Below are 25,585 nucleotides of genomic sequence, written 5' to 3'. Positions count from 1 at the left end.
ATAGTGTTTTAACTTAGGTCAGTGGATGTGGTTGGGGTGGGAATCTAGCGATGCTTACGGTTTTGAGAGTGGACAGACCCTAGAATCCGGATCACTACTATCCAGCAGTACTTTCTGCATTGATGGCAAATTCTGTAATCTACACTGTCCTATCTGCCTTTCACGAGTCGCATGATGGTAATGAATGCTTAAATGAATGAGAGGAATTGTATCCCTTTTCAAATTATACTAGCAACAAGTATCCAATGGCTAACATACTAGATACCCCCCACCAAAATCTAGATTCCAGAAATTTCTAGAACAACCTAGATTAGCATTTTACTCCATTTAAAAATAGAGTCGATTTTTCTCCACTGCTCTGAGATCATCTAAATTGTTATTCTGACACAATCAGAAAATCTACACTGAGTGTGCTTAAGGTACCTGCATGTGAATAGCATATTTGTTGCTAAGTAACCATGATGTCATTGAATCTATCTCTGTAAAATGAGGATTTGGGTAATGATTTCTTTCCAGCTCTAAGGTAGTGAAACTTGATAGGAATATATAATGTTGCTATCTGGGAAGACTCCTGTTCACAAGGGCCTGTCCCACTGACCTAAATCCTGTTTCCATCATCTCCCAGCAGTGGCCACCCCCACAGCTGTTCTCTCCTTACCGGCTATGGTTGTTCTGTGCCTTTCCTACCATTGGCTAATGTATGTCTTATCCACGTAAGATGCTTGGTGATGCACGCTTGTAAGATTACCCCCACTGTGCAGAGGACACATACTCAGTCAAGAATCCTATGGAAATATCACAAGACCTGTGTTCATCCCTTCCTTTAGTTAACTACCAGCTGTGTTGTCTTTCTTAAAGCAATTTTCCTGAGCTCCTGTCTTTCTACCATAAGCTAGTTCCAGATCTATTTTTATGATTACTGTAATGCACATATTTATGTATTTTAAAAATTTTACAGCTTATTCAACTACAGTTGATGAAACTTTAAAAATGCACTCATCAAAGAAATGCAAAAACATCATTTTTGTTTTTGATAATGTAAATCCAGTTTAAAAGATTTGCTCAAGTACTAATAAGAAACAGGAAAGACTTAGTGAATCCTTTGCTTTGTTTTCATTTGAGAAAGAGATCTGAGAATGACAATTAAGATGACAATTAGCTATTGATAATTGATAGTGGCTGGAAGGGGGATAGCTGATTTTCTACAGGGATTTGGCTATCCATGCTCCACTACACGGTCCGACATCCTTGTACATACATGTAGCACTTTGGACTTAAGAAGAAAACATAAAGTTGAGAGGTGTGGCGGTTTGAAGAAAATGACCCCATTGGGTTCATATATTTGAATCTTTAGTCACCAGAGAATATAACCGTTTGAAAGAAGTATAAGGTTAGGAGGTGTGGCCTTGTTGGAGGAAGCATGTCACTGGGGGTGAACTTTGAGGTTTCAAAAGCCCATTCTAAGCCAAGAGCCTCTCCCTGCTGCCTGTAGATCTGGATGTAGAACTCTCACCAAATCTCCAAGAATATCTCTGCCTGCCTGCTTGCACGCTTTCTGCTGTGATGATAATGACTAACTTCTGCAACTGTAAACAAGCTCCCAACTGAGTGTTTTCTGTTATAAGAGTCACCTTGGTCATGGTATCTTTTCACAGCACTAGAACAGCGTCTAAGACAGGAAGTAAAGTGAGGGAGGCAAGAGGAGAAGAATTAGAGAGGAGAGAATGGGGGACTTAATTGCGATACATTGCACGCATGTGTGAAATTCTCGAACAATTAAAATGTTCTGCTAGAAAAAAGGCGTTGGCTGCTCTGAAATTGCCTGCTCCAGGAGATCAAAAAGCCCCATAATGACCCGATGTTCTGAATCAAGTCAAGGTAACGTAGATTAACATTAGTCTATAATCGTGGTGTGATTCTATGAAACTGCCGAGTCCCCTACAATTCTGAGAGAAGAGAAGGTCATCAAATATGGCGGCCCACGGAGCAACTTTGAACAAGTGCCCTGATAGACCTCGGCATGGGATGCTGCTCTCAGCCGAAACATCTCAATTCCATTTTACTACCTGACACATAAGCAGACGGAAGGAGAAATAAGCGAGCCTTTTCTGTCCAGCAAGGTGACACACGCTTGGATCTACTCCTTTTTAGAACCACCTCTTCAAAGCACTTTTCTGTGCTGGCTGTACACTGTCTTTTACCATCACTTCCTGGTGCTTCTGATTCTTGAGGCTTTTCAAAAGTCACCAACGTCTTTACTGTTCCTTGGGGAGGCGTGTCTCTCCTAGTGCTAGGACACCAGCCCTGTCTGGGCTCTTCTCTTCCTTGGCTGGCCTTGCTGGGTTTCAGGATCACTTCTTTGGCTCATCTTCCTATGCATGGCCATTCTGGGGTGGCCGGGCGGGGTTCTGTGCTGCAAACTCTCTTCCCTTAGGAATCTTAAAAGCCCATAGGTTTCTCTTACCATTTGTGGTTGGATGGTTGTTAAGTCTGGGCTTCCCTGATTTGACATGCATGTAAGCAACTATTATTTGCTGCCACTATCTGAAAATCTTAATAATATTTCAAACTCAGGTCAGGCTCTTGTAATGCGCTTGTTGAGTTACCTAGATTTCCATCCACAGCATGTAACAAACTTCTAACTATACAATGATGGGCACATGGTTGTTGTGCTTTTTTTCCTCCAGCCCAAGTGGGAGTCAGGTATAGTTTTGCTTACACTAGCATGTAGGTAGTTTCTGAAATACACAATAAGTACTTAGCAGTTGCTATAGCACTAGTAAATAAAGTAATATAAAATAATACTTTGACAGGAAGGATGAATGAATGTAAGTACAAATGGTTCCTGTTACAGGAAATTACCCAAAGATTTGCTTGAGCACTTAGGATAATAAGCAAATATGCAGTAAAAGAAAAAAAACTTGAACAGGTTTTACTTAAAAAGCATTTGAAACCTTACTAGCAATTTCTTTGTGCTATAGAATGTAACTTTGTGATTTTATTCTTTACAGTTTTTATAATGTCTAAGTTTATAAATACCCATTGACATTCATAACAATACAATCTTTTAAAAAGGAATAACAAAAAGAGTCAAAGAGATTGACAATGTAGAATGCTAAAGCTGGGCATGTGAACCACCTTTCCTGGAGAAGTGGAGTTACCACCCCTCATGAAAAGAGTCTCTCTTTCCAGCAAATGGAGACAAGCACAGATAACCATAGCTGTGTACAATGCAGAGATCAACAGATCATGGGGAACCCAGCCCCAACAGATACAGCTACATAACAGCTCCTACATCTTTGGCTCAGGGCATGTGGAGGAAGTGGGGCAGAGAGCTTGTAAGAATCATAATACCGACCTTAGAAATCCCTCACCCGTCTTTGCTACTATAAAAACCCAATGCTAACTGAGCTTGGGGCTCTCTGATCCCTCCAATACATTGGGCAAATGGAGAGTTCGAATTTGCAAACCTATGTAAGAATAAAGACTCTTTGTTTTTATATACATAATCCAGTCTCCTGCTTAGTTTGGGGGCACTCTGTGATCTGGGAATAACATTTGGGGGCTCTCTAGGATCTGCAAGTGCCAGAACCATCACCCTGTAGAGCCTTCAGCCCGCCACTTATTATATCAGACAGAGACTCCGAGATCTTAGTAGTGACCCAAGGTCTCCAGAGAAGATTATGGGACACCATGATGTTTCTGGATTATGATGATGCCGACCACTGGTCAAGATGCCCCAGTGCAACACCTGCTGCCAGCACCCGGCCTAGACTGTGGACAAACAGCAGAACCCTGGCAAATTGATTGTACCAGTTTTGCCTGGACAAAATAAGGTCAGTCTTTTCCATGTCCGTCTTCCACAGGAAAAAAAATCACCTCCTGGGCCTGGCTAAGACTGTAAGACTGCTGTCCTGATACTTCTGCCTCCAATGCTGTGGAGACCTGGGTCTGGCTAACTGTGTATGAACTCTGGTCCCTGTCATTCTTAATAGATTCGGAAGTATACTCAGGTATACTTTATTTTTCTTTCTGTGATCTCTGATAGTAATGACGTCTAGGCTAGCTATAACTTTGTTAGCTTAGCAGCAGCAGGTATCCAGATCCTTTCACAAGGTTATGGCCAGCTTGTTAACTCATTTCATATATATAAAAATCAAGCCTTGCTTTTTCTAAAGCAACTAGGTCTCTTCATAAAAGACATTGTTTTAAGATATGTATAGGTCTGAGGATATAAAAAAATCATAAGCTTTGAGGGTCTCAGAAATGATTTAAAATGTAAATACAGGTTACAATGGTATAAAATATGGAAAATATTTCTGATTTATTTTGCCTTCTATGGTATACAGTTCTGATAAGCTGGTAGAGCAATGACTACTTACTGTTTAGGTCGTTTATTTTGGCTGTCATCTAGGTATAGACTTGAAGATGTTTCTCATCAGGCCAAAGATATCTCTGTCCAATCCATACCTAACTCTCTGGACAGTAGAAAAATATATATGCTTCTAACCACAATCTGAATCTGTAGTTTTGGCTAGGACTCAAAAGTATGAGTCTATTGTTGCTGTTTTACAGAAACCCATTATCTGCTTTTTTTTCTGCGATATGGATTTTAATATGGGTCTAAAAGTTTCAAATGTAGTATTTTTCTTTAATTCCATAAATTTTAACTTCTTTTCTTAGTTTAAACTTATCTCAATAGGTTTTCTCTTGGCTGGCGGACACATCTAAGTATCACTTACTGACTACAACCTGCTCTGAATGACTGTGAGCCCTGGACTTGCTGAAAGCTGATGTGTACTAGTTCAGCTGCTGTGAATGCTCCCAGTGCCATCAACATGGTCTGTGAACCAGGTGCTTCTGATGAGTGCCCCATTTCCTGAATCCCCTCATTACCTTTGGCTAGCCTTTCCGCCTTCTTGGGCCCTGATAACAATGCCCCAATGTCAGCTTGAAGTAGTTACAGAAAAGAACACATCATCCCATGTTCTCTGCCAAAAATAGGTTGAAATGCTGAGACAAGGGGGAACTCCATGGCATGGGGGACAAAATGGCTACCTTTAGTGCCAATTGACATACCAAAAAATAGACCCAAAATTGTACATTGGTTGATTTATTAACTAAACTAACTCTGCAATAAGATAAGACACTTAACTTTCTTTATGCAGATCCAGAGAGGTAGTAAATGGCCTTAAACTATTATTTCTATATAAATCATTCAGGATTATAATACAGCTGTACTCAAAGATCACAGCTACAGGGCTTTAAGAATGGCAATAGATACAAATGTCACTTTCCTAAAACAATCTGTAAGCTAATGGTATTAAGGTCCCAACACTACTTCCTTGAGCCCCTAGGCAAGCTGGACCCATGATTGAGTCCTGTCATGGGTAACTGTGAAAAGGGGGCAATGTGGGACCCAGGGCAGCCTGACCACACATAATTGGGCCCAGGCCATGTGGGGCCCAGGTCACACAACTGCCAGGGCAGGCCGCACTGGGTTTCAGGAAAAAGTCCTAAGCTGGCAGTACCCAGGAACAGACAATCCAAAGGAAATTCCCAATGTTCCGACCACTATAGATAGAATCACCTACCAGTACACACCGCATGGCTTTTCACCAGGACAGCCATAGACACATGTCTGCCAATAGGGGTCCTGAATCTTAGAAATCCCTCACCCCTACCTTTGTTGCTATAAAAGCCAAACCCAACTGAGCTCAGGGTTCTTCGGTCACTCCAATACACTGGACCCATGGAGAATTTGAGTTTGCAGACTTGTGTAAGAGTAAAGGTTCTTTGCTTTTTTTTTTTTTTAAAAAAAATACACAATATCAGGAAGTCCTCTACGAAACAGTCTCCCCTAGAAACAGCTGCAACAAGACCAGAACAATGGTTATTCACTGGACGTGCTAATGTGAAAGGAGAAAATTTTCTCAGGGTCCTACCCCTAGACAAACAACTACAGGCAGCTCAGGTCCTACCCCTAGACAAACAACTACAGGCAGCTCAGGGTCCTACCCCTAGACAAACAACTAACGGCAGCTCAGGGTCCTACCCCTAGACAAACAACTACAGGCAGCTCAGGGTCCTACCCCTAGACAAACAACTACAGGCAGCTCAGGGTCCTACCCCTAGACAAACAACTATGGGCAACTAAGTTCCAGACTTCATCTCTCCAAAGGGCTGAGCCCCTTACTACCTGTCCAATGGAGAGTGGTCAGCTCTAAAACTCAGCAGGTTATATTGATATCTTTGTGCATATGCGTTTGTATACATACACATGCATGCATTAATGATAACCAAAGGAAAAGAGGCTATAAACATGAGAGTGGAGGGGGCATGGGGTGGGCGTGAAGGAGGGTAGCTGGGAAAGGCTGGAGGGAGAAAAGTAGAGGTAGAGAGATTTAATTCTACTTCAATTGAAACCATATTAGAAAAAAAAAAACAATATTAAAGATGGAGTAGCCAAAGGAGACAAGTATTCAACTGTGGGTGACTTCTGCGGGTACGGTGTGCAGCATGGTCATTCCAGTAAGCAATACTGTAGTATGCGCTTAAAATATGCTGACAGTATATTGTAAATATCTTCATTAGCAACAAAACAAACAGAAAAAAAAACAATAACAAGAAAACAACAATCAATGACGAGGTAAGATAAAGTGGTGGGTGTGTTAATTATCTTGACTGTACTCATCTTTTAATAATGTACATATGCACAGATAAGTAAATGCTTATTCAATGAGAATATTACCTATATCCTTTTAGAATTTAATTAAAATAGTAATGATTGGGCAAAATGAAATAGTTGTGACTGACAATTATGTTAGTCTTTCCAGAAGATAATCAAATGTCAAGAGATAAATCTATCATGTAACAGATTTTTTATTAAAGGATTTCCCAGAAATTATTTAAATAATTTCCTTTCTCCAACCACAATAATTCAGGATCATTTTATTTTTAAACTGGTTTTATAATAATTCTTCTCTCAGTTTCATAATAATATTCTATTTCTTAGGATGACTGATGTGGTAGTGTGAATGTAATTGGCCCCAAAAGCTCATAGCGGGTGGCACTATTAGGAGGTGTGGCTTTGTTGGCATGGGTATGGCCTTGTTGGCGGAAGTGTCTTACTGTGGGGGTGGGCTTTGAGGTTTCCTATGCTCAGGATACCACCCAGTTTCTGAGTCTATTTTTATTTTGGCTTCTGATCAAGATTCAGCTAGCACCCACATTTCCTGGTTTGCCACCAGTCTCCCCACCATGGTGATAATGGACTAAACCTCCGACAATGTAAGCTGCTACCTTAACGAAATGCTTTCCTTTATAAGAGTTGCTGTGATATTGGTATCTCTTCACAGCAAGAGGAACCCTAACTAAGACAATTGACTAAAGAGAACAATCTGTAACAGAAGAGGCTCAGTGATACGGACTGTAATGCAGACAATATTTTTGAAGCAATGCATAGCACATTCTAGAAACCCCTAAACCTTTCCAGTTAGCCATCTGGAGGTTTTCCAGACTTTCTTAGCTTGGTTTATATCATTGAGCAGGGTACATTTTGTCTTAATGTCAGATTTTGTTACTAGAAGGAAGCATTTTATGATCGCTACCTCCATATTCTGAAGGTACAAGAGACTCCATGCACCATGGAGTGTTACTCTGAGTCTTTGGTCACATATATGACATTCCTGAGAAACAGAAAGCTGATAACCAGAAGGTGTGGTATCACTCTGCCCTTCAGGCCATACACTCATACCAATGCATCATCTTTGTTTTTGCTCTGGCTAACCCAAGAGCAGTCCCATCTTTCACTCACCAGCATGCCAAGCCTTCTCTTTCGAGACACACTCAGTCCAGTATCGCTCTGAACTGTCTTCCATGCCTGAAAACTGACAGGCATAAGAGAGGACCCATCTCAGAGATAGCCATTTGCTGCCATTTATCAAGATTCACTGTCATCCCTTCAAAAATTAATCTAGGTCATCCAAACTATCTTGAGTTGTAATCTTCTGATTCCTTATGAAATTGCCTGCATGTATCTCCACCATGCTTTGACATAGTGTCCCACTGTTCACAATAGATGCACACGAAGGGGGAAAGAGATATGCATGGAACTAAAATGCATTTCACAGAGCATTGTTTATTACATTGTTCAGTCTTTCTGCATAATAGATTATTTCATGGACACGATGGTTTTCCTTTTTAGATGGAATAAAATAGAATGAAAATCCCTGACATGGCTCGACGTCTTCTGCATTCAAGCACCTTGGCAGTGATTGGTCAAGATATTTGCTGGCAACACAAGGCACAGTCCTCTGATGTGTGATTTGTATTGTCCCACTTTTCATACTTAAGAAACATTCAGAAATGAGTGACCCTTTTAGAGTTTGCTTAATGAGCTGGGAATTCGTAAGCCCCCCCCCCCGCCCCACTTTCTATCGGTAGCTTTGTTCCTCCCGTGAAAAGCACATAGTCGCTGGCCACATGCAAAGCGTCCTCGGAAAGGAGCATTGCTTCAATTTGGAACCACTTATATACCAGTAATGGATTGTATTTTGAAAAGTACCCAGCTCTTTTGACCACAAACTATTTAGAATGAACATAAGAATGAGTATGGTTGAGCTGGAAAAAAAATTAGCTAAATGGATTTACAATATGTCCCTGGGTATTGTCTGGATTTTGGCTTCATACATTTATAAATGAAAGCTTATAATTTCAGACCTTAACTTACTAAGAAGTTCTGGGTTCTATAATCCATAGTACCCTTGTTTCATAGAACTTTCTAGACTGATAGGTATATTCTCTGCCATGTCAAAAGAGTAGTCACTAGCAACATATAACTATACACCACAAGCATAAAGTTGGTACAACTGAGAGTTGAAAGGTTTTGCATTTAATCTTAACTCACTAAATATAAATCTAAGCAGCCATTGCTGACTATTGGCTGTTATGCTGGATGAGATAGAAGTACGCACTGAACACTCCTCTAGAGCATTGATCAACTTACTAAGGTTCTGCAACTAGAGAGTAAAGTTCATTTCCATTGTATCCCATTTAGATCACAAAATCACTTTCCAAAGAAGACAGGCCCACAGAAAATGAGAAGTCTTATGAATCATTACCCCTTTCCACTATGTGGTGTCTTTCAACGACTCACCATACATTCCTGCTCTTCTATTCCACAGCGATGGGCAAAGGTTTATCATCACAAAGCAAAGATTTGAAGTGCATTTTAAAATTTTATGAAAATGATAGCGATTAACAACATGGCCGAACTGTTTACTTACAGATTTTTTTTCATATTCAATTAAAGCACTATTTAATAAATACATTCAAAATACATATATCTTCCTCATAAATATTACACAAATGCTTTATGTTGCACATGTTTTCCTCTATCTTACTTAGGGAAAGATGTATTTATCATAATTCTACAATATCTTTAGGTTTCTGACAAGCCACCTCCTGTCAGGTATTATTGCTAGTTATAATGGGTTCATGTAACTTACTTATTACAAGGAAATAATAATCTTTTAATTTAAAAGAAACATGTGCTCAGAATATTGCTTGAATACTTCCCTATTCTAAGATGCAAGACTTTAGCAATATCAGGGAAAGGAGAGTCAGGGGTGGGATTTAGTGTTGGAGCCCTTGCCTAGTCCGCAAAACACTGAAGGTTTAATCCTTAACAGTGTAAACACACACACACACACACACACACACACACGGAAAGAGAGTCATTTATATTGAATCGTCTCCGGAGAAGTTAGAAATGTCTATAAGCACATTTAAAATAAACTGCCATGGTCGCGAAGCCTTTAATGGAACCAGGAGAGCTCTTTAATGCACACTATCTTGCAGTAATCGCTGCAGTTTAAAATAGATTTTAATCAAGCACCATCTGCATAATAGGCTGAACAAACAGCACAGAACTCCAGTTATAACGCTTGTCATATCAAGTAAACATTGTAAAGTCTTCACCACGGAAACGGGGCACACCACAGCACTGTCTTCATGTCCCATTTCTACACGTGAAAAACCCTGCTGCTTCTGTCCATTCTCCTTTCGTTCTTAGCAGTGCCATCAACTCTCCCTATGCGAATAAATTCAAATAGGCATGGAAAGTGAGCCATCTTGATGGAGGAATTACTTTCATTTAATAAAGAAACTGCCTTGGCCCATTTATAGGCCAGCCCTTAGGTGGGTGGAGTAAACAGACAGAATGCTGGGAGAAAGAAGCCGAGTCAGGAGTCGCCATGATTCTCTCTCTCCAGACAGACGCAGGTTAAGATCTTTCCTGGTAAGGCAGCTCGTGGGCTACACAGAATATTAGAAATGGGTTAGATCAATATGTAAGAGCTAGCCAATAAGAGACTGGAACTAAGGGGCCAGGCAGTGATTAAAAGAATACAGTTTCCGTGTAATTATTTCGGGGCATAAGCTAAGCCATGTGGGCGGCCGGGTGCCGGGGACGCAGCCCTGCCGCTCTTATTACAACAGAGTGGCACCCAACGTGCTAATGAACTCCATGTAAAACCTGAGAGGGCTTAAAAAGGACAGAAAGAGAATTTAAGACAGCTTTTTGCTGTTTCTGGGTTGTGTGCCGCAAAGAAATTGTCCTGACTCAGCAACAGGAAAAAACTGGCTGTTTTAAAATGCCGGCTTTCTGGGCTGTGCCGCCATTGCGATCTCTGTCTGGCTCCTGCGGGAGAAAGAGTCTTTGAATGGAGCATTTGGAATAAAGTGTTATGATTTGTTTGATGGCAACTAGACTCACTGTGTGCCTAAAAGGAAGTCATTTTGTGCTGCGGCTCAGAGGCACAAACAGCTCCACCATGCTACTGGTGCAATGTGCAAAAATCAGAGGCACGAGCGGCTCTGCCATGTTGGACTGGGCGGGGCAAGCAGGCAGTACCTGTTTTTGACCTAGGAATGTCACAGCTTAGATCAAGTGCTTAGCGATTTAAAAGCACAAAACAAAGTGCTCCTGGATAGTAAAAAAATTACAGATTCACAATAGAACTGATTCAGACACTGTTGGATGAATGTACGTAGGCTTGAGAGAGAGAAAAATATATATATAAAGAATAAAGTTAATGTCTTAAAAAAAAGGGTAAAGTCTTTAAAGAGAAAGAGTACAGATAGTTATAGATTAAAAGAAATAAAGAAAAATAAGCCGCGTAAAAATGGAAAATTCACAGAGAGTCTGGATTCTTTGTATTATTGTGTTTTCTTTAAAATTTTTGACTGTGAAGGAGCTAAGTACAGAGAGACATTTCATTATATGGGCTGCCAAGCTAAACCAGAATGGACATAAGGGTATTATGATTTCAGAATATGGGTCTAAGGATATGATGCTTTGGAGAGGGTCTTCTTTTGTTTTCACAGAGGATGAGACTCTGTGGATTGCGTCTATCCCGATATGGTATGATAGACCACGCCCTCCTGAAAGGTTGCTGTGAACACCTTCAGAAAATTACTTCACTCAACTGCCGACTGAGATGACCCTGACACACAGGTTACACCATGAAAGAGATCTGAATACAGCGCCCCCATTCAGCAGGAAGCAGTTTGGAGAGAAAAACTGCGCCCATGTTCCCAAATATGGTTTATAAATGTTCTTTTACATTTAAAGGGGGATATGATATAGATATGAATAATTTGCATTGGTGTGGATTTTAAGGTCAATTTTTTTATATGTATATGCATATTTCTAATCTTGATTAAGGTATTGTGATTGTATAGTTAATTTAAAAATGTAATGTATATAGGTTGTTAATGGATAATCATCAATAATTGTCAAGCTTTTAGTCATGTTAGTTAGATTTTCTAGATGTGCATAGATATATTTCAGCTAGATAGGCATTCTTCATATCTTTCAAAGACTGCAGAATATGGCATTTTAAATGTTTTAATAATTTAGGGCTTTTCATGACAATGAGACACGTCTGCTCCTGGCAGCACCAATCTACTTCAAGAGGAAGATGGGCATTGAAGAGGCTCCTTATGGAGTTTGATAGCCATTTGGGCAAGAAACTGCTCTTGCCTGGACTGTTGCATAAACTGGACACAGAGAACCCGCAGAAAGAGGACTGCTAAACTTGCCTAAAGGTGAGATGGTTTTTCGGGGTTCCTGACTCATAAAAGAGTCTGCGAGACATTCTGCAGGACACAGCAAAAAGTGACTAAACTGTCTTTGGAATTTCCTGCTTGATGAAAATGTCTGCTGGATACTATAGGCCTGTAGGCTGAAGACAGATGCCCCAACGGTACAGAGAAACTTTGGGTGACTGTACAGGCAGCGAGATGTCTCTGTCATTTCTAAAGTTTGAAGTTTCTTATTTCTTGTTTACTTAGGTAATATTATATCCTTCTGGAGTTTTTGATGGAGTTGAAGAATGGTTAGTTATAGTTCTCCTTACTTATGATAAAAGATAAAATAGATATAAATATTGTAACTGTAATTCTTGCTTGATAACCGTTTTGTTATATGTAATTTTACTATGTTAAAGTTAAAGCCTTTCTTTTTTGTTTAAACAAAAAAAGGGGAAATGATGGAGGAATTACTTTCATTTAATAAAGAAACTGCCTTGGCCCATTTATAGGCCAGCCCTTAGGTGGGTGGAGTAAACAGACAGAATGCTGGGAGAAAGAAGCCGAGTCAGGAGTCGCCATGATTCTCTCTCTCCAGACAGACGCAGGTTAAGATCTTTCCTGGTAAGGCAGCTCGTGGGCTACACAGAATATTAGAAATGGGTTAGATCAATATGTAAGAGCTAGCCAATAAGAGACTGGAACTAAGGGGCCAGGCAGTGATTAAAAGAATACAGTTTCCGTGTAATTATTTCGGGGCATAAGCTAAGCCATGTGGGCGGCCGGGTGCCGGGGACGCAACCCCGCCGCTCCTATTACAACACCATCTAGTGAGCCCAGTTGGTGGAACTGTTTGCGAAGGATTAGGTGTATCACTGGGGTCTGTTCCGGGAGATCTGTTGGTGCTGATTGTTCCAAGACCACCGATAGAGTCCAACCTCTGTTCTGAGAGCAGAGATCATGTTTCGCTTGCTCTATGGATCTCTCAGGTTTACTCCCTAATATTTATACCCAAGTTTTATTTTTCATAAATGATAAAAGAATCTCAATAGAGGTTTGTTTTTCAGTTTTCAAAAGCCCACACTACCCCTGGTTAACTCTCTCTCTCTCTCTCTCTCTCTCTCTCTTTTTCTCTCTCTCTGCCTCCGACTTGCAGATAAGGATGTCGGCTCTCAGCTACTGTTCTAGATCCATGCCTGCCTGCTGCTGTGCTCCCTGACATGATGGTCATGGATTCTATCTCTCTTTATTTACTGCCTTAGACATGGTGTCTTGTCACAGCAATCAAAACGCAACTAAGACAGAGGGTGTGCAACAAATTTATGAATAAAAGGGACTAAATATATGAGAAAATATTAAATAACTAAGAAAATGTCTAGATGTGAGAAAAATAAAATGTATTTTTAATATACTTGAAATTGCCATTTCCAAAGATCATTTTAATTTCAGATTAGATATAGCTGAAAAAAATAATTGCCAACTAAGATATAAATATAAATAAATTAATCTAGTCTAGCAGGTAACACAGTTGCACATAGCAGTTTGGGGGTGTGGAGGATAAGATAGGAAGTCTAGCATTAAAACCTTCCCAGAATTACAAAATGAGAAGGGTGCAAGAGGCACCATCTAAAAAAAAAAGTGGTTGAAATATTTCTGAAATGATGAAGTACAGAGATAATTAAATTCAAGATAGATGTGAAGAAACCCACATACATCACCTTGGCACTGAAGAACATCAAAGGTAAGATATTTTCAAACCAATCAGAGAGGACAGTCAGGGTACTTTCAAGGAAATATGGAGAAAGCAGTTCTCAAAAGCAACAACAGAAATCTGGTCTCAAAAGTATAACATGACAGCCTCCAAAGGCTGAAAGGCAGTAACTGTCAACCTAGAAACATATTCAGCAGAAAGATTCTTTTTTTTGAATTTTTTCGAGACAGGGTTTCTCTGTAGTTTTTGGTTCCTGTCCTGGAACTAGCTCTTGTAGACCAGGCTGGCCTCGAACTCACAGAGATCCGCCTGCCTCTGCCTCCCGAGTGCTGGGATTAAAGGCGTGCGCCACCACCGCCCTGCAGAAAGGTTCTTTATGGTAGGCATGTTCCAATAAGACTGATGCTGGAAGAACACCTTAAAGCTAAGACAAAGTAATGCTAGATGTAAACGGTACATATACATAAAATTGGAAGAAAAAGAATTACCTAGAACAATGTACAGGGTATTTTAATAAGTTTTTTTTTTATGTGAAAGGATCTAAAAATATAATTAAGATGAACATTAACAAAACTATAAACCTATAAATCAGAAGGAAAGTATTTAGACTTAAAAGTTACCTAAATAGCAATGTAAAGACATAAAATAATTTACACCTTTCATATACAAAACCTGTACTAGCCCATGCCCCAGTGTGGAAAGAGGAGTTGGCATACACCTGGCTCTTAACCATGGAGCTTTGGCACTTGCTGGCTGCCTGGAAAGAGAAAATTAATTTTCTCTAAGAGCATAGCTACAGACGAAAGTCCACCACGATCCATTGGAAGACCACACAACCAAGGATATTTTGTGAGTACAATTGGTCTTGAAGGAATTAAGAAAAAGGACACAAAGTTGGTGGAGATGGAAGGGGGAGTGGATTAGAAATGGCTTGGAGACATGAACATCACCAAAACACGTTACAGGAAATGCATAACTCTCAAAGAACTAATAAAAACAAGGAAAGAAGAACACCAAGTTTCCAGTCTTAAAATCAGAAAAATTGGATGAGCAAAATAAAAATTTTAAAGAAGATAGAACAAATAATTTAAAACGTATTTGCAAATAGAAAGCAATACACTGAGGAGGCCCAGATGTCTGTGTCAGGCTGTAAGCGCTCCATTGCAGAGCCAAAGATCACCCAACTATACATCATTTATGAGACACATAAACACAAGGATGTTTTCAATGGAAAAGTGAAAGCAAAAGGAAGAAAAATATCTACTGTGATTCTTAATGGATAATTAAAGGAACAACTACATTCAAATACACATGCAATGCCAGATATTCTAAGCATCTTGAAGAGTCTGCTAACTCACAGGAACTGGGTTACAGACTCGGAGCCTCAGCCTGAGTTTCTATGTCTTCACTATTTCTCTGCAGGCTTCATTTGTAACTCAGCTGTCAACTCCACTCCAGAGCTCTCAAAGCCATGGGTGGTGTTTGTAAGGTGATAATTAATTCTACCGGTGTATTTACAATACTTTTTTCCTGCCAAAACAGAGGTATTCCATTTAATTGTTCAATTAGATAAACTGGAATCAATATGTAATTGCGTAAAGACAGCCTGGTGTGCTAAGATGCTTTCTCTGGGGAGGAGCTCAATATTCCTGTTTGGTTCACTTGTTAGAAATGATTTCAATGATCTTTTTGCTTAGTGCTATTTCACTTTTTAACTAGAGTTGCTGTAATACACAACATTGCACACAAATCCTACACACACACATATAAAGGAAAAAAGTGCTGTTTAATTCTTAACTGTCATTAAAAATGCCTAGGCACTTTTAGCAGAGGATTTTTCTAGCAGTTTAGCTCATGTAAGTTGAATAAATGGGAGAGGAATTCTGAATCCACAGTAAGCAACGGCGTACAGAATTGTAATAGCAGCTGAATTTTCCTGAGACGTGTAAAAGAAAAAAATCCATTTTTTTTGAAAAAAGGGATGCTGTTGAGAAATCCATCTCTTCAACTCCTCTCCCCTGCCCCCACATTAGTAGCCCAAGAGTTGCTGCCAAGAACCATACAGGCTTGCCGCCACTTAGAGATGTATACAGGTTTTTGAGATGTGGGTATCAGGCGATTGGATAGGAAACTCACCGGTAAAATTTCACACCAGCATGGAGGTTTATAACGTACAAATTCATGCCTTGGGACAATGACAAGCTGTGCTCCTAAAGGGTTAACAATAAATGGCAGAAAGTAGTTCTAAGACTTTCAGGTTCCTGTCTACTTAGCCACCATGTAGGCTGCAGAGTGCATAGAATGTTGCTGTAATTAAGACAAGTCCTGTATACATTTTGTTGGCAGAAGACGCTACTACAAGTTTTGCATTAATATTTTGAATTTTCAGGAAGGAAGTCTGATAAAGACATAATCCTGATGTAAAAATTGATCATTACTGTGAGCTGAACATCGATCTCCCAGTAAAATACAACACATATCATTTCTGTCTAGGTGACTGTCTACAGCCCACGGCTCTCCGGCCACAACATGCAGCTAGTGTTCGTATTTGGATCCAGGCTTACTGGTTGTTGGGTACTATTAGAATAATCTGCATTTTCTTAGGAAACTGTCTTTGCTATCTAGATAGCTCATGTCCAGGCGCTCATGAGCCCAGTGATATATGATTAATTAGATTTCTATTAGATACCTCTGTCCATGCACATGGCCTCACTTACCGCAGGCCTGACTACGAGGGTAGGAGAAGCAGACATGTGTGAGGAGACACTAAGATTTGTACCTGAGATCTGATTTTATTTTCTTTGGGAAGTCAGCAAAACATGGAAAGGGAGAAGTTTACAATCACAGATCTGAACAACAGGAGGCACAGCTGAGCACATGGCCACCTGGGGAGGGACCTGAGTCCCTGAGGGACAGAGAGGACTCGGGTAACAGAGGACACAGCACATGCCTTGGCAGTTTTGTGGGCAGGAGTTACCAGGCTCCGTGGGTATGCTGAGAGAACAGGGGAAAAGCTTGGTACAGATTCTGGGTTTTTCTGGTTTGGTCTTCGTTGGCTGCCCCTGGCCCTGGTATGAGGCAGGGGAATACTGAATTGGTGTGTGAGAGCTCTGGTTTGGCTGGTTTGTATATCACAGGGGCCTCAGAGTGGAGTCATTCTTGGTGGCCAACTGTATCGTTGTTCCAAGATTAAGAACTCCCAAATACTAGTGCATCAAGAGTTCAGAAATAAGAAAATACTATCAGTGTACCTTCAATGCTGTCAGTAAATGGAATTAACCTATGGATTACAATTCCTCTGGGCTATGAGGAGTTTAGTGTAAACATTGGCAATCAACTGCATAATCAGATCCTGTAGCAGGGCCTATCAGTGTGTTGGCAGTTTAACTCATCCCCAAATTCTCATGAAGGTGAGAAGAAAACAGAGCGGTGGACACACCTGACTACTTATTAGGAAGCTTCTTAAATAAAAGAGGAGTCTTGAGAGGGGGAGCGGGAGGTAAGAGCCTGTACTGCTCTTATAGAGAACCAAGTTCGGTTTTTGGCATTGAAGGCAGCTCACAAACGCCTGTAGCAGCAGCCCCTTTGAGAGCCAAAGCCCTTGGCCTCCTGGGTACCTGAACTCTCCTGCACATCGGCTGCCCACTGCCAATACATAATAAAAAATAAAACAAATCTTTAAAAAAAGAGGGCAAATAGAAAGTACTTGTGTACTGGTGGGCATTTTCACAGCCGGTAGACACACATCCTTCTCACTGGGCTAAATCTGGGCAGTGCTTCATTGGTAATCAGGGAAGGGAAAACAAGTGTTTGGTGTTTTCAGGCAAAAAAGCATACAGGGTTTTGGTGAAGTCATTTATTTTTCTTTTCTCCTTTTAAAGTATTATATTTTAAAGGAACAATTCCTTAAACAACTTCAAAGGAATTTAAAGGGGAACTCAGCCAATTTTCCCCTGCAAGGGCATTAAAAAAGCAATTTCCCACCCCCAAATGATTCAAGGAAATGCATCTAGTGATAAAACGGTAAGGAGCCGCCAAACATTAGCACCCAGGTCTCTGTCCTGCAAAGTCATCTTCGACCCTGCCCACCACTAGTGCAGAATAGCTGGGTCAGGCGATGTGAGGTTGTCATCTAAGGACATTCTGGCACACACTCTGACCCCCCCACTCACGATCCCTGCAGGGACTGTAGGATGTTAGATTCTCACAGCACGATGTGGCTGAAGCTCAGCTCAGTAGGGTTCTTTCCCAGCATAAACTGGATCTCCACCATTCCACAGTGGTGACCCCTTTTAATCCACAGCACTCAGGAGGTGTAAACAGGGCCATCAGAATGTCAAGGTCCTCCTCAGCTATACAGCATCTCAGGAGTTTGAGGCTAGCCTGTGCTACGTGAGATCCTTGCAAGAAAGACAAATGGTCCTACAGGGAAAAATGTTTCTGGCATGCAGTAAGGTAGGCTCGACGGCAGAAGTCAAGGACAACAGAATTTATTTAGCCTTATTCACTATGTAGACCATACATTTTAAGAGCAAACACAACCTTTGTGTTATATGTAAATACATTGAAAGGTCATATAAGGAACTTAGAAGAGTCACTGGTAAGCATGTGGTTGAATTTAGTTTGTAACCTCATGCGTCATTAACCAAGTATATGCTTCCCACCGATGTTTCTCACTGGGAGGATATAAGCATGCCCTCCTCACAGTGCAACGACAGTATCAAACACAAATCATACCTTGGAGGTGTCTTCTCCCTCGTCTTCATGCACGGAGCTAGAAGGCGAAGGGGTTGCAGACTTGCTTCCAGGGGGAGAAGGGGAGTTGTGGGGAACGTTGCTTCCTCCCATGTTCAAACCCAACTGTGCACTCAGCTGGGACTGGTTGATGGTGGTCAGCTGGCCGTGCTGCATCATGCTTGCCTGCTGTCTGATGTCTGTCGGCTGGCCTCTTGGCCTCATGGCTGCAATCTGAGGATGGGAGCCGTACGGAGCTCCTTCGGTGCTCGCGATATCTTGCATCTAAAATAAATGAACAGATAGACACACTTTCAGAAACATGCTTCTTGAAAGGTTCTTTTATTTTAGTTTTCAAGTTTTGACGAGGGATCGTACTACATAAGCCCAGGCTGCTTTGGAATTCATGATCTTCATTCTTCAGCCTCTTGAGTGCCATGCATGCTATTATGCCCAGCTAATTTTTTTCTGTAACCAGCAGATGGTAAGATGTCCTACTAAATTGCACCCACATTAATTTTCTCTGCAGTATAGCAATTCTTACATATACATTACTCCAAAGAATACCAAAAAATAAAGCTTGGGTACAGCCAGTGGGAACAGAAGTGAGTGGCATGAGCAAGGCCTGAATTTTAATCTCATTCCCACAACTAAGCAGCCCAAACCAGACTTTGGTAATTTGGTCAACACCATGTTACATCTACCAGGACCAACTTAGTGTAATTATATTTTTGTTTTGACAAGTAGACACCCTATTAATTTATATTTACATATTGTAACTGTATATATTCATGTGATGAAAATGTCAACATTCTGGTGCTTGTTAGAGTGTCATTCAAATTACAAAATCATTAGTGATTTTTAGCATCCATTAAACCCTGTGTTTTAATTCTGATCATTTAAGGAAGTTTTAGGAGACATAAGAACAAATTTTTTCAGTTTGGATATTTTTAAATTTTTTTGAGAGTTTCATAATAAGTACATTGTCCTTACAGCATTTCTACCCCTCCTCCCAACTCTTCCCATCCCCCACTCTGTATTTATTATATAACACACACACATATAAATGTATATGTTCATAAAACCTGCTTAGTCCATTCATGTTGCTTTTGTATGGTTAGTGCTGACCAGTGGGGATTGGATAACCCATCAGTGAGGTCGTCCCTTAAGAAAACTGATCTGTCTTCTCTCAACAGCCATTGGCTACCCACAACTCTTCATTTAGGCCTGGGGCTTGCAGAGTTTCCTTCCTTTTTGTTTGCATGTCCACTGCTGAGACCAGCATTCATGCCTCGATTAGTCAACCACACTGTTGAGATTTCAGGGGTGCAGTATCCATGTCATGTCTACAAGACTCTCTCCCTGCAGCTGCCCTGGTTCAGTTTAATCTTTTATTGAAGAGTCGGAATGCTCTTCTAACTACTGTTCTCAGACTTCTATGGACAGGTGTTAACCAACTGATGGACCATTGCAGTAACTTGATCACACAGACAGATTCGAAAGCAAGGCTCTAAAATGGCAAGGTTTCCATATTAATACATTACATTATCTGGGTCACTGCTTTTCAGCCTTAACGAGACTCATTCTTGTAATTCACGCAATGACTTTCGTCTCGGCAGGATTAAAATTAAGCACATTAGGGGATGAAGCACTGAACGTTATCTGGAGGTCAAACGCATTGCGTTAAGAGGAGTACGGTGGATTTCAATGAACGTTTCTCTAGCAGCTCCAAACCCAAGGCAAGAGGTCCTGGTGTTTATTGCTGTGGCTTGTTTAGTTCCCTGTTAGAAGGCTTGTTAAAAAGTGCTCAGGACAAGAGAACAAGTCTAGATGGACAAATGGGCAAGGAAGGACTTGATAGCTAAAAACACACATGGAACTGAAAAATCTAATTAACGCTACTGCTGTTGCATGACAAAAATATTCCACATAGACAAGATGCTTATTATTATTTGTCTAAAATGTAATTAGGACCTGGAAAAACGCGCGAGGGCAGGCTAAGGAACCCGGTCCTGGCCTTTGTTTCTGTTTCCTATGTATGGCAGCAAAATTACTTTCCATGAGTGTGAACAGCCATTTCACAACACTGGTTAGATTCAGATGAACCTAGAATATGGCCATGCAGGTCTGGCCTGTGTTCTTGCTTCCTGGCACGCCTCTCATTGGATCACTTCACGCTGCTGACTGTTCCCCAGCTCCTGGGCAGGCCCCACTCCCAGCCTTGAGCAACTGCCCTTTGGCTTCTTGGTCATGAAGCTTAGCTTTGTTCATTTCATATGTTTCCCAACTTGCTAGTCCAAACCAATATTTTTGTTTTTTCAAAACCACAAACTATTGTTCTACTCCACTAAAGGTAATTATCACAATTCATGAAGGAACCTGACTAATCAGTTATAGGAGAGGCACCACTTTCACAGATGGTCTGCCGTTTTCAGAGTGTGCCATGAAAATGAGAGAGAGAGAGAGAAAGAGAGAGAGAGAGAGAGAGAGAGAGAGAGAGAGAGAGAGAGAGAGAGAATGTAAATGTCATGGATTATGAGATGAGAAGCAGGTGGCAACTGGTGTTCAGATGTCAGCCCACCTGAGGCATGGTTAGCTGATGGAGGATTAATTCTGTCCAGACAAGGTCTGCAGGACCATTGACTCTGAAAGCTGTTGCTCTCTTTTGCTGAAGCAGCTTGGTGTCTCCCCAGTACATATCCATGAGTGTGTAATCTCATGATTGCACCTCAGTCTTTTAAGTTCATAGTATAGTCTTAACAGTGAAAAAAATTTCCATGTTCTCTTCTTGCTCCTGCTTGTAAAAATGTTGACTGACGATTAGAGCTGGAGAAAACACTGGAGTCCATATGCAGTACTCTGGGCTGTCTGGGAGAGCCGTGTAACATCCTAGCATGAGGGTCTTCAATGTGACCCTCTCTGCTAAACTTTCTTCGCCAGGGCTATCTTTGGCATGCAGTTAGATGTAATTTTAACTGATATACCCTACCTGGTTATAGACTAAAGAATCTATTTTCTTCAACACTGCGAACAGTCCAGCACAAATCTTGTCACATAGTAGGTATTCGTCACATTTCCTGAACTGCATTGGAGAGACGTTTTGGTCAGGTGCAGCTGGCACTAACAGGCATCCTCATCTCTTGGGGGTTTCATTTACTAAGCTCTAGTGCTCAAATGCATTAGGGGCAATATCTAATGTGGGTACTTTTTTCTTTAAGTTTAGAACACCTTATTTTTTTTTCTCAGCTAAAAGTACTATGTTGGCTTTCTACCTTCCTATTTATCTCATCATTTGGGAAATACACTGGATCTGAGAATGGGCTGGATTTCATTCTTTTGCAAATCTGATCTGTTTCTTTAAATTTTCCTAGCTGCTGTTGTACAGTAATATTTTCCATATTTATGGGAGTAAAAATGCCAATTAAAATAATGGAGGAAGACTATAATGATGAATTATATACACATTTCTTCAAAGCCCTTTTCCAATTAAGGGAAATCTGAAGCTCAATCATGAAAGCAAAGTAGATACCATGCGTTCATTTTGCCTGATGCCCTTGCCCTGCTCTGTGATGGACTTGCTTGGCACATTTTTTTTTCTTCTACACCAGAAGAGTTCCAGGTTGAAGACAGTGTTCAAGTGGGAAACATCAAGTACAAAATTTGACACACACTTCAATATGTGCACATACTTTGTTTTTCTTTGAAAATGGAAAGAAAAACACAGGCCTATGTTGCCAACCTAAGACTATAATTCTAAAACATAATTTTGGTAAAGCTGGATTACCTCTACTCCCAAAAATCCCTTGTAAGAGTGTTAGCTGTAGAGTGATTAGTGGTGTTGAAACTGCATTCCAGAATGACACAGAACACTCGAGGCTTGCTGTTGGTGTTCAAAGTTGTGTATATCACAATTCCTCTGTCTTCTGTTTCATTGAACATCAGCATCCTTCCCGGTCCAATGTGGCAGCCTTGGAAGCTATCATTATGTCTGCCTCTAGCAGGCAATCTATAGTGAAACAGTTGAATATGGAAAGCTCTAACGACACCTCATCTCCCTTCGCTCAGATCCAGCTGTTTAAGTGAACAGCAGTTGTGGAGCAGAGCTTGGGAGCAGGCCTAGCCCCGAGGCCTTGTCTGCTAATATGGCTCACCAGCTGCTGCATTCTGGGGTCTATGCATGCAACTCCTGGATTGGTGCCTGATCCAGCAGGAGCAAGAGAACATGAAGAGGCTGAAGCTCTCGCTCTTACCCATGTCCGTCAACATTTGATATTTTTCGCTGTGGAGTGCTTTCTCCAGGGCCATGAAGAGACCCTCTTGGCTTTGGCTGTGACAAGTGCTTGTTCTCAGCCCCTTTTACGTACATCATCAAACATATAACATTCTTCGTATCTAAAGAAAAGCCTCTGAGTCTTGCTTTGCGTTGTCCACGCAGCCCTGCATGATTAATTAGGGCTGGAAGGCCAAGTAGTTTTAGGGTTTTTTCCCCCTAAGGAATTATACACTCTAAGAGTCTACAAAAAGAATGTAAATGTTGATATTATTTAAGTCCTCAATTTGATTACATATTTTGCCAAGGATTCAATTAATATGTAAATGCGTATACCAGAACAAATGTGCGAGTAAATTTAATTATCAAATTTTATTTATTATTTTCATAAATACATTTCCAAGAGAGAGCTTAATTATTTGTTGTCTAAACAAATTAAATAAATTATCCTAATGTGATCTCCTTGTGTGTTCCATTTATTATTTGCAAATATGTAATTTATACAAGTATCAGCATTTTGGTATTAGGCGTTTGACTCTGAACACTAAAATTGTCAAAAGAGACAAAAATACCTAAATACTACACAAGCTGAATTCTTTAAAATGAACAAAAAGTGAGTTTTATTTTATTTTTCTAAGATTTATTTATTTTTATTTTATGCGCATTGGTGTTTTGCCTGCATGTACATCTATGAAGGTACCAGATTCCCCGGAATTGGAGCTACAGACAGTTATGGCTGCCATGTAGGTGCTGGGAATAGAACCCAGATCCTCTGGAAGAGCAGTTAGTGCTCTTAACCACTGAGTCATCTCTCCTGCCCACAAAAACTATGAGTTTTAAAGGAAGAATAGAACCTTTTTATCTATAAAGTTTCAAGTTAGATTAACTGGATTTCAACTAAATTTTCTTTTAGATTTAGTATTTTCGAATTCTTGCTTTCTTTCAAAACACAGCAGGAACTACTAGGATTCACTGCTCAGCCAATCAGGCTGCCTCTGCGGCTAGGCAGCCATCTTGGTTCTTACCTATTTGGCATTTCTTTTTCCACCTTTGGAAAGGGAGGACTTTTCAAATTCTTACTACCCTTACTCTGTGGCAGGCATTGGTCTTGGTGCCTGGCAAACCGCACTGAAACCTTTGCTCTGGGCAGTTCGGTTTCTGGTCTAAACACAACACAACAGACGAGTGACAGTGGTGTGTGAATGCTGAGTTTCATAAGGAAATCGGCAGAGAAGAAATCGGAATATTTGCTTTGACTATCTCAAAGTGAGGTATTAACTGAGGTAGAAGAGGGCGTTCCTAAGATTGAACCCAGATTCGTTGTTGTGCCTAGGCTGGCATTTTATTTTTGTTGCTGTTTTGATGAGTTGTATGTAGTTCATGGAGAGTTGTTGACACAGACCAGGAAGCCATGCAGCCAAGAGCTGCATCGGTGGTACCGTCTCTGAAATGAGTAGAGCAGCTTATGGCCACAGAGCCCAGGGTGCCACTGTGAGAAAGTACACAGTCACAATGAAGGCTGGGTTTATAGACTGCTTGGGGTACCTGGTTGATGGAGGGTTCAACAAAACAATAATGTATGTAAAGGAATTATGATTCATAGTACATCTTTCTCATCTACAAACCTTGGCCATACCCCGTTTCCTGCCCAGTATCTCTATGGCCAAGAGGTTATGGTGCATGACTTCTAACCATTCAGTTGTCAAACGTTTTTGACTTGGATTGAGAAAACTCATTTCTGAATGCTTCATGAAGAAACTAATGGGATTAATTAGTAACTGTCTCCCAGTGTGGTTTTTAAACTATTGACAATATCGTCAAGCTTGAGCAAGCTTCAGTAGGCTTCAGGACTCCGCTGCTTAGCACAAATCAAGGAAACATGCAAAATGCAGCTGCAAATGTTTCCTTTACATCACCAGTCTCATAATTCCAATTCATGGCAGGACATGGTGGCTCGTAGGCCAAATGCTCTATCTCATCTAGAGAATCTGGGGATCATGTGATCTACCTTCTGTTTCCAAAGACTTGCGAATTAGCAGTTTCTACAGAATTGCATCACTCTGACAATAAGAATCTATAGATCTGTTCTTGGTGTGAAGTTGATCTTTTGTGGATCCCATCGGTGCCTTTTGTATGTGTATTACAGTGTGGGCGGTGCTTTGCTTACAAGAAGTATCTTGTCTAAAGCATATCCCACAAGGCTCATGCCTGTTCACACCTCCTGAACTTTGATTTGCACAGACACATGGTAGAACAATGGCATCTTAGTTTCCGGATGCTTTTGAGAACTGTGGCATTGAAACAATATCCTGGAAGTGCGAATGATGAGGACTCGGGAAGTCCTCTGGGGCTCTGCTCTCTGAGCGGTGACTTACTGACCAGACCCGGATCTGCATGTTCACAGCAGCCTGCGCCAGCCGCCACAACACTCCACACTGTATTAGACCCTATTAACTTGTGCTCTCTTCCTCCCCACTGGAATGTCAACGGGATGCTGGGAAAAATGGAGATATGAGTGGCATGTTGACCTCTTCACATCAGTTCAGAACGGGGACACGAGAGTTCATCTGGAAGCTCTTAAATCGCTGGCAACACACGGCACCCAGTCAAAAGCCCATCTCAGGAAGCAGAATTAACACTCTGCTTTTATAAAAGAACTTCCTGGGCAGATTTTGTATGTTTCCAGCTTATTAGAAATTTGAAGAAAAGTACAGCTTTAAATTAGACTTTTATTATGGAACCCATCCAATAATCCTTTTAATAATATATTATAAAAC

The 25,585-nt window shown here is 40.8% G+C and overlaps 1 protein-coding gene across 2 annotated transcripts in view; it reads right to left on the bottom strand.

Moving 5' to 3' along the window:
- The window catches only part of Tox (thymocyte selection associated high mobility group box), a 283,895-nt gene that overhangs the window by 30,027 nt on the left and 228,283 nt on the right, over positions 1–25,585 (bottom strand). For both annotated transcript variants that reach the window (XM_057790571.1, XM_057790572.1), the window contains exon 4: positions 18,542–18,823. In XM_057790571.1, the coding sequence (XP_057646554.1) occupies positions 18,542–18,823 (282 nt within the window). The remainder of the gene's footprint in view (positions 1–18,541; positions 18,824–25,585) is intronic.

Source organism: Chionomys nivalis, chromosome 16 (genome assembly GCF_950005125.1).
Source record: "Chionomys nivalis chromosome 16, mChiNiv1.1, whole genome shotgun sequence".
NCBI classification, from domain to species: domain Eukaryota; kingdom Metazoa; phylum Chordata; class Mammalia; order Rodentia; family Cricetidae; genus Chionomys; species Chionomys nivalis.
The sequence above is the reverse complement of the archived record's forward strand: the minus strand, read 5'-3'. Positions and strand labels throughout refer to the sequence as shown.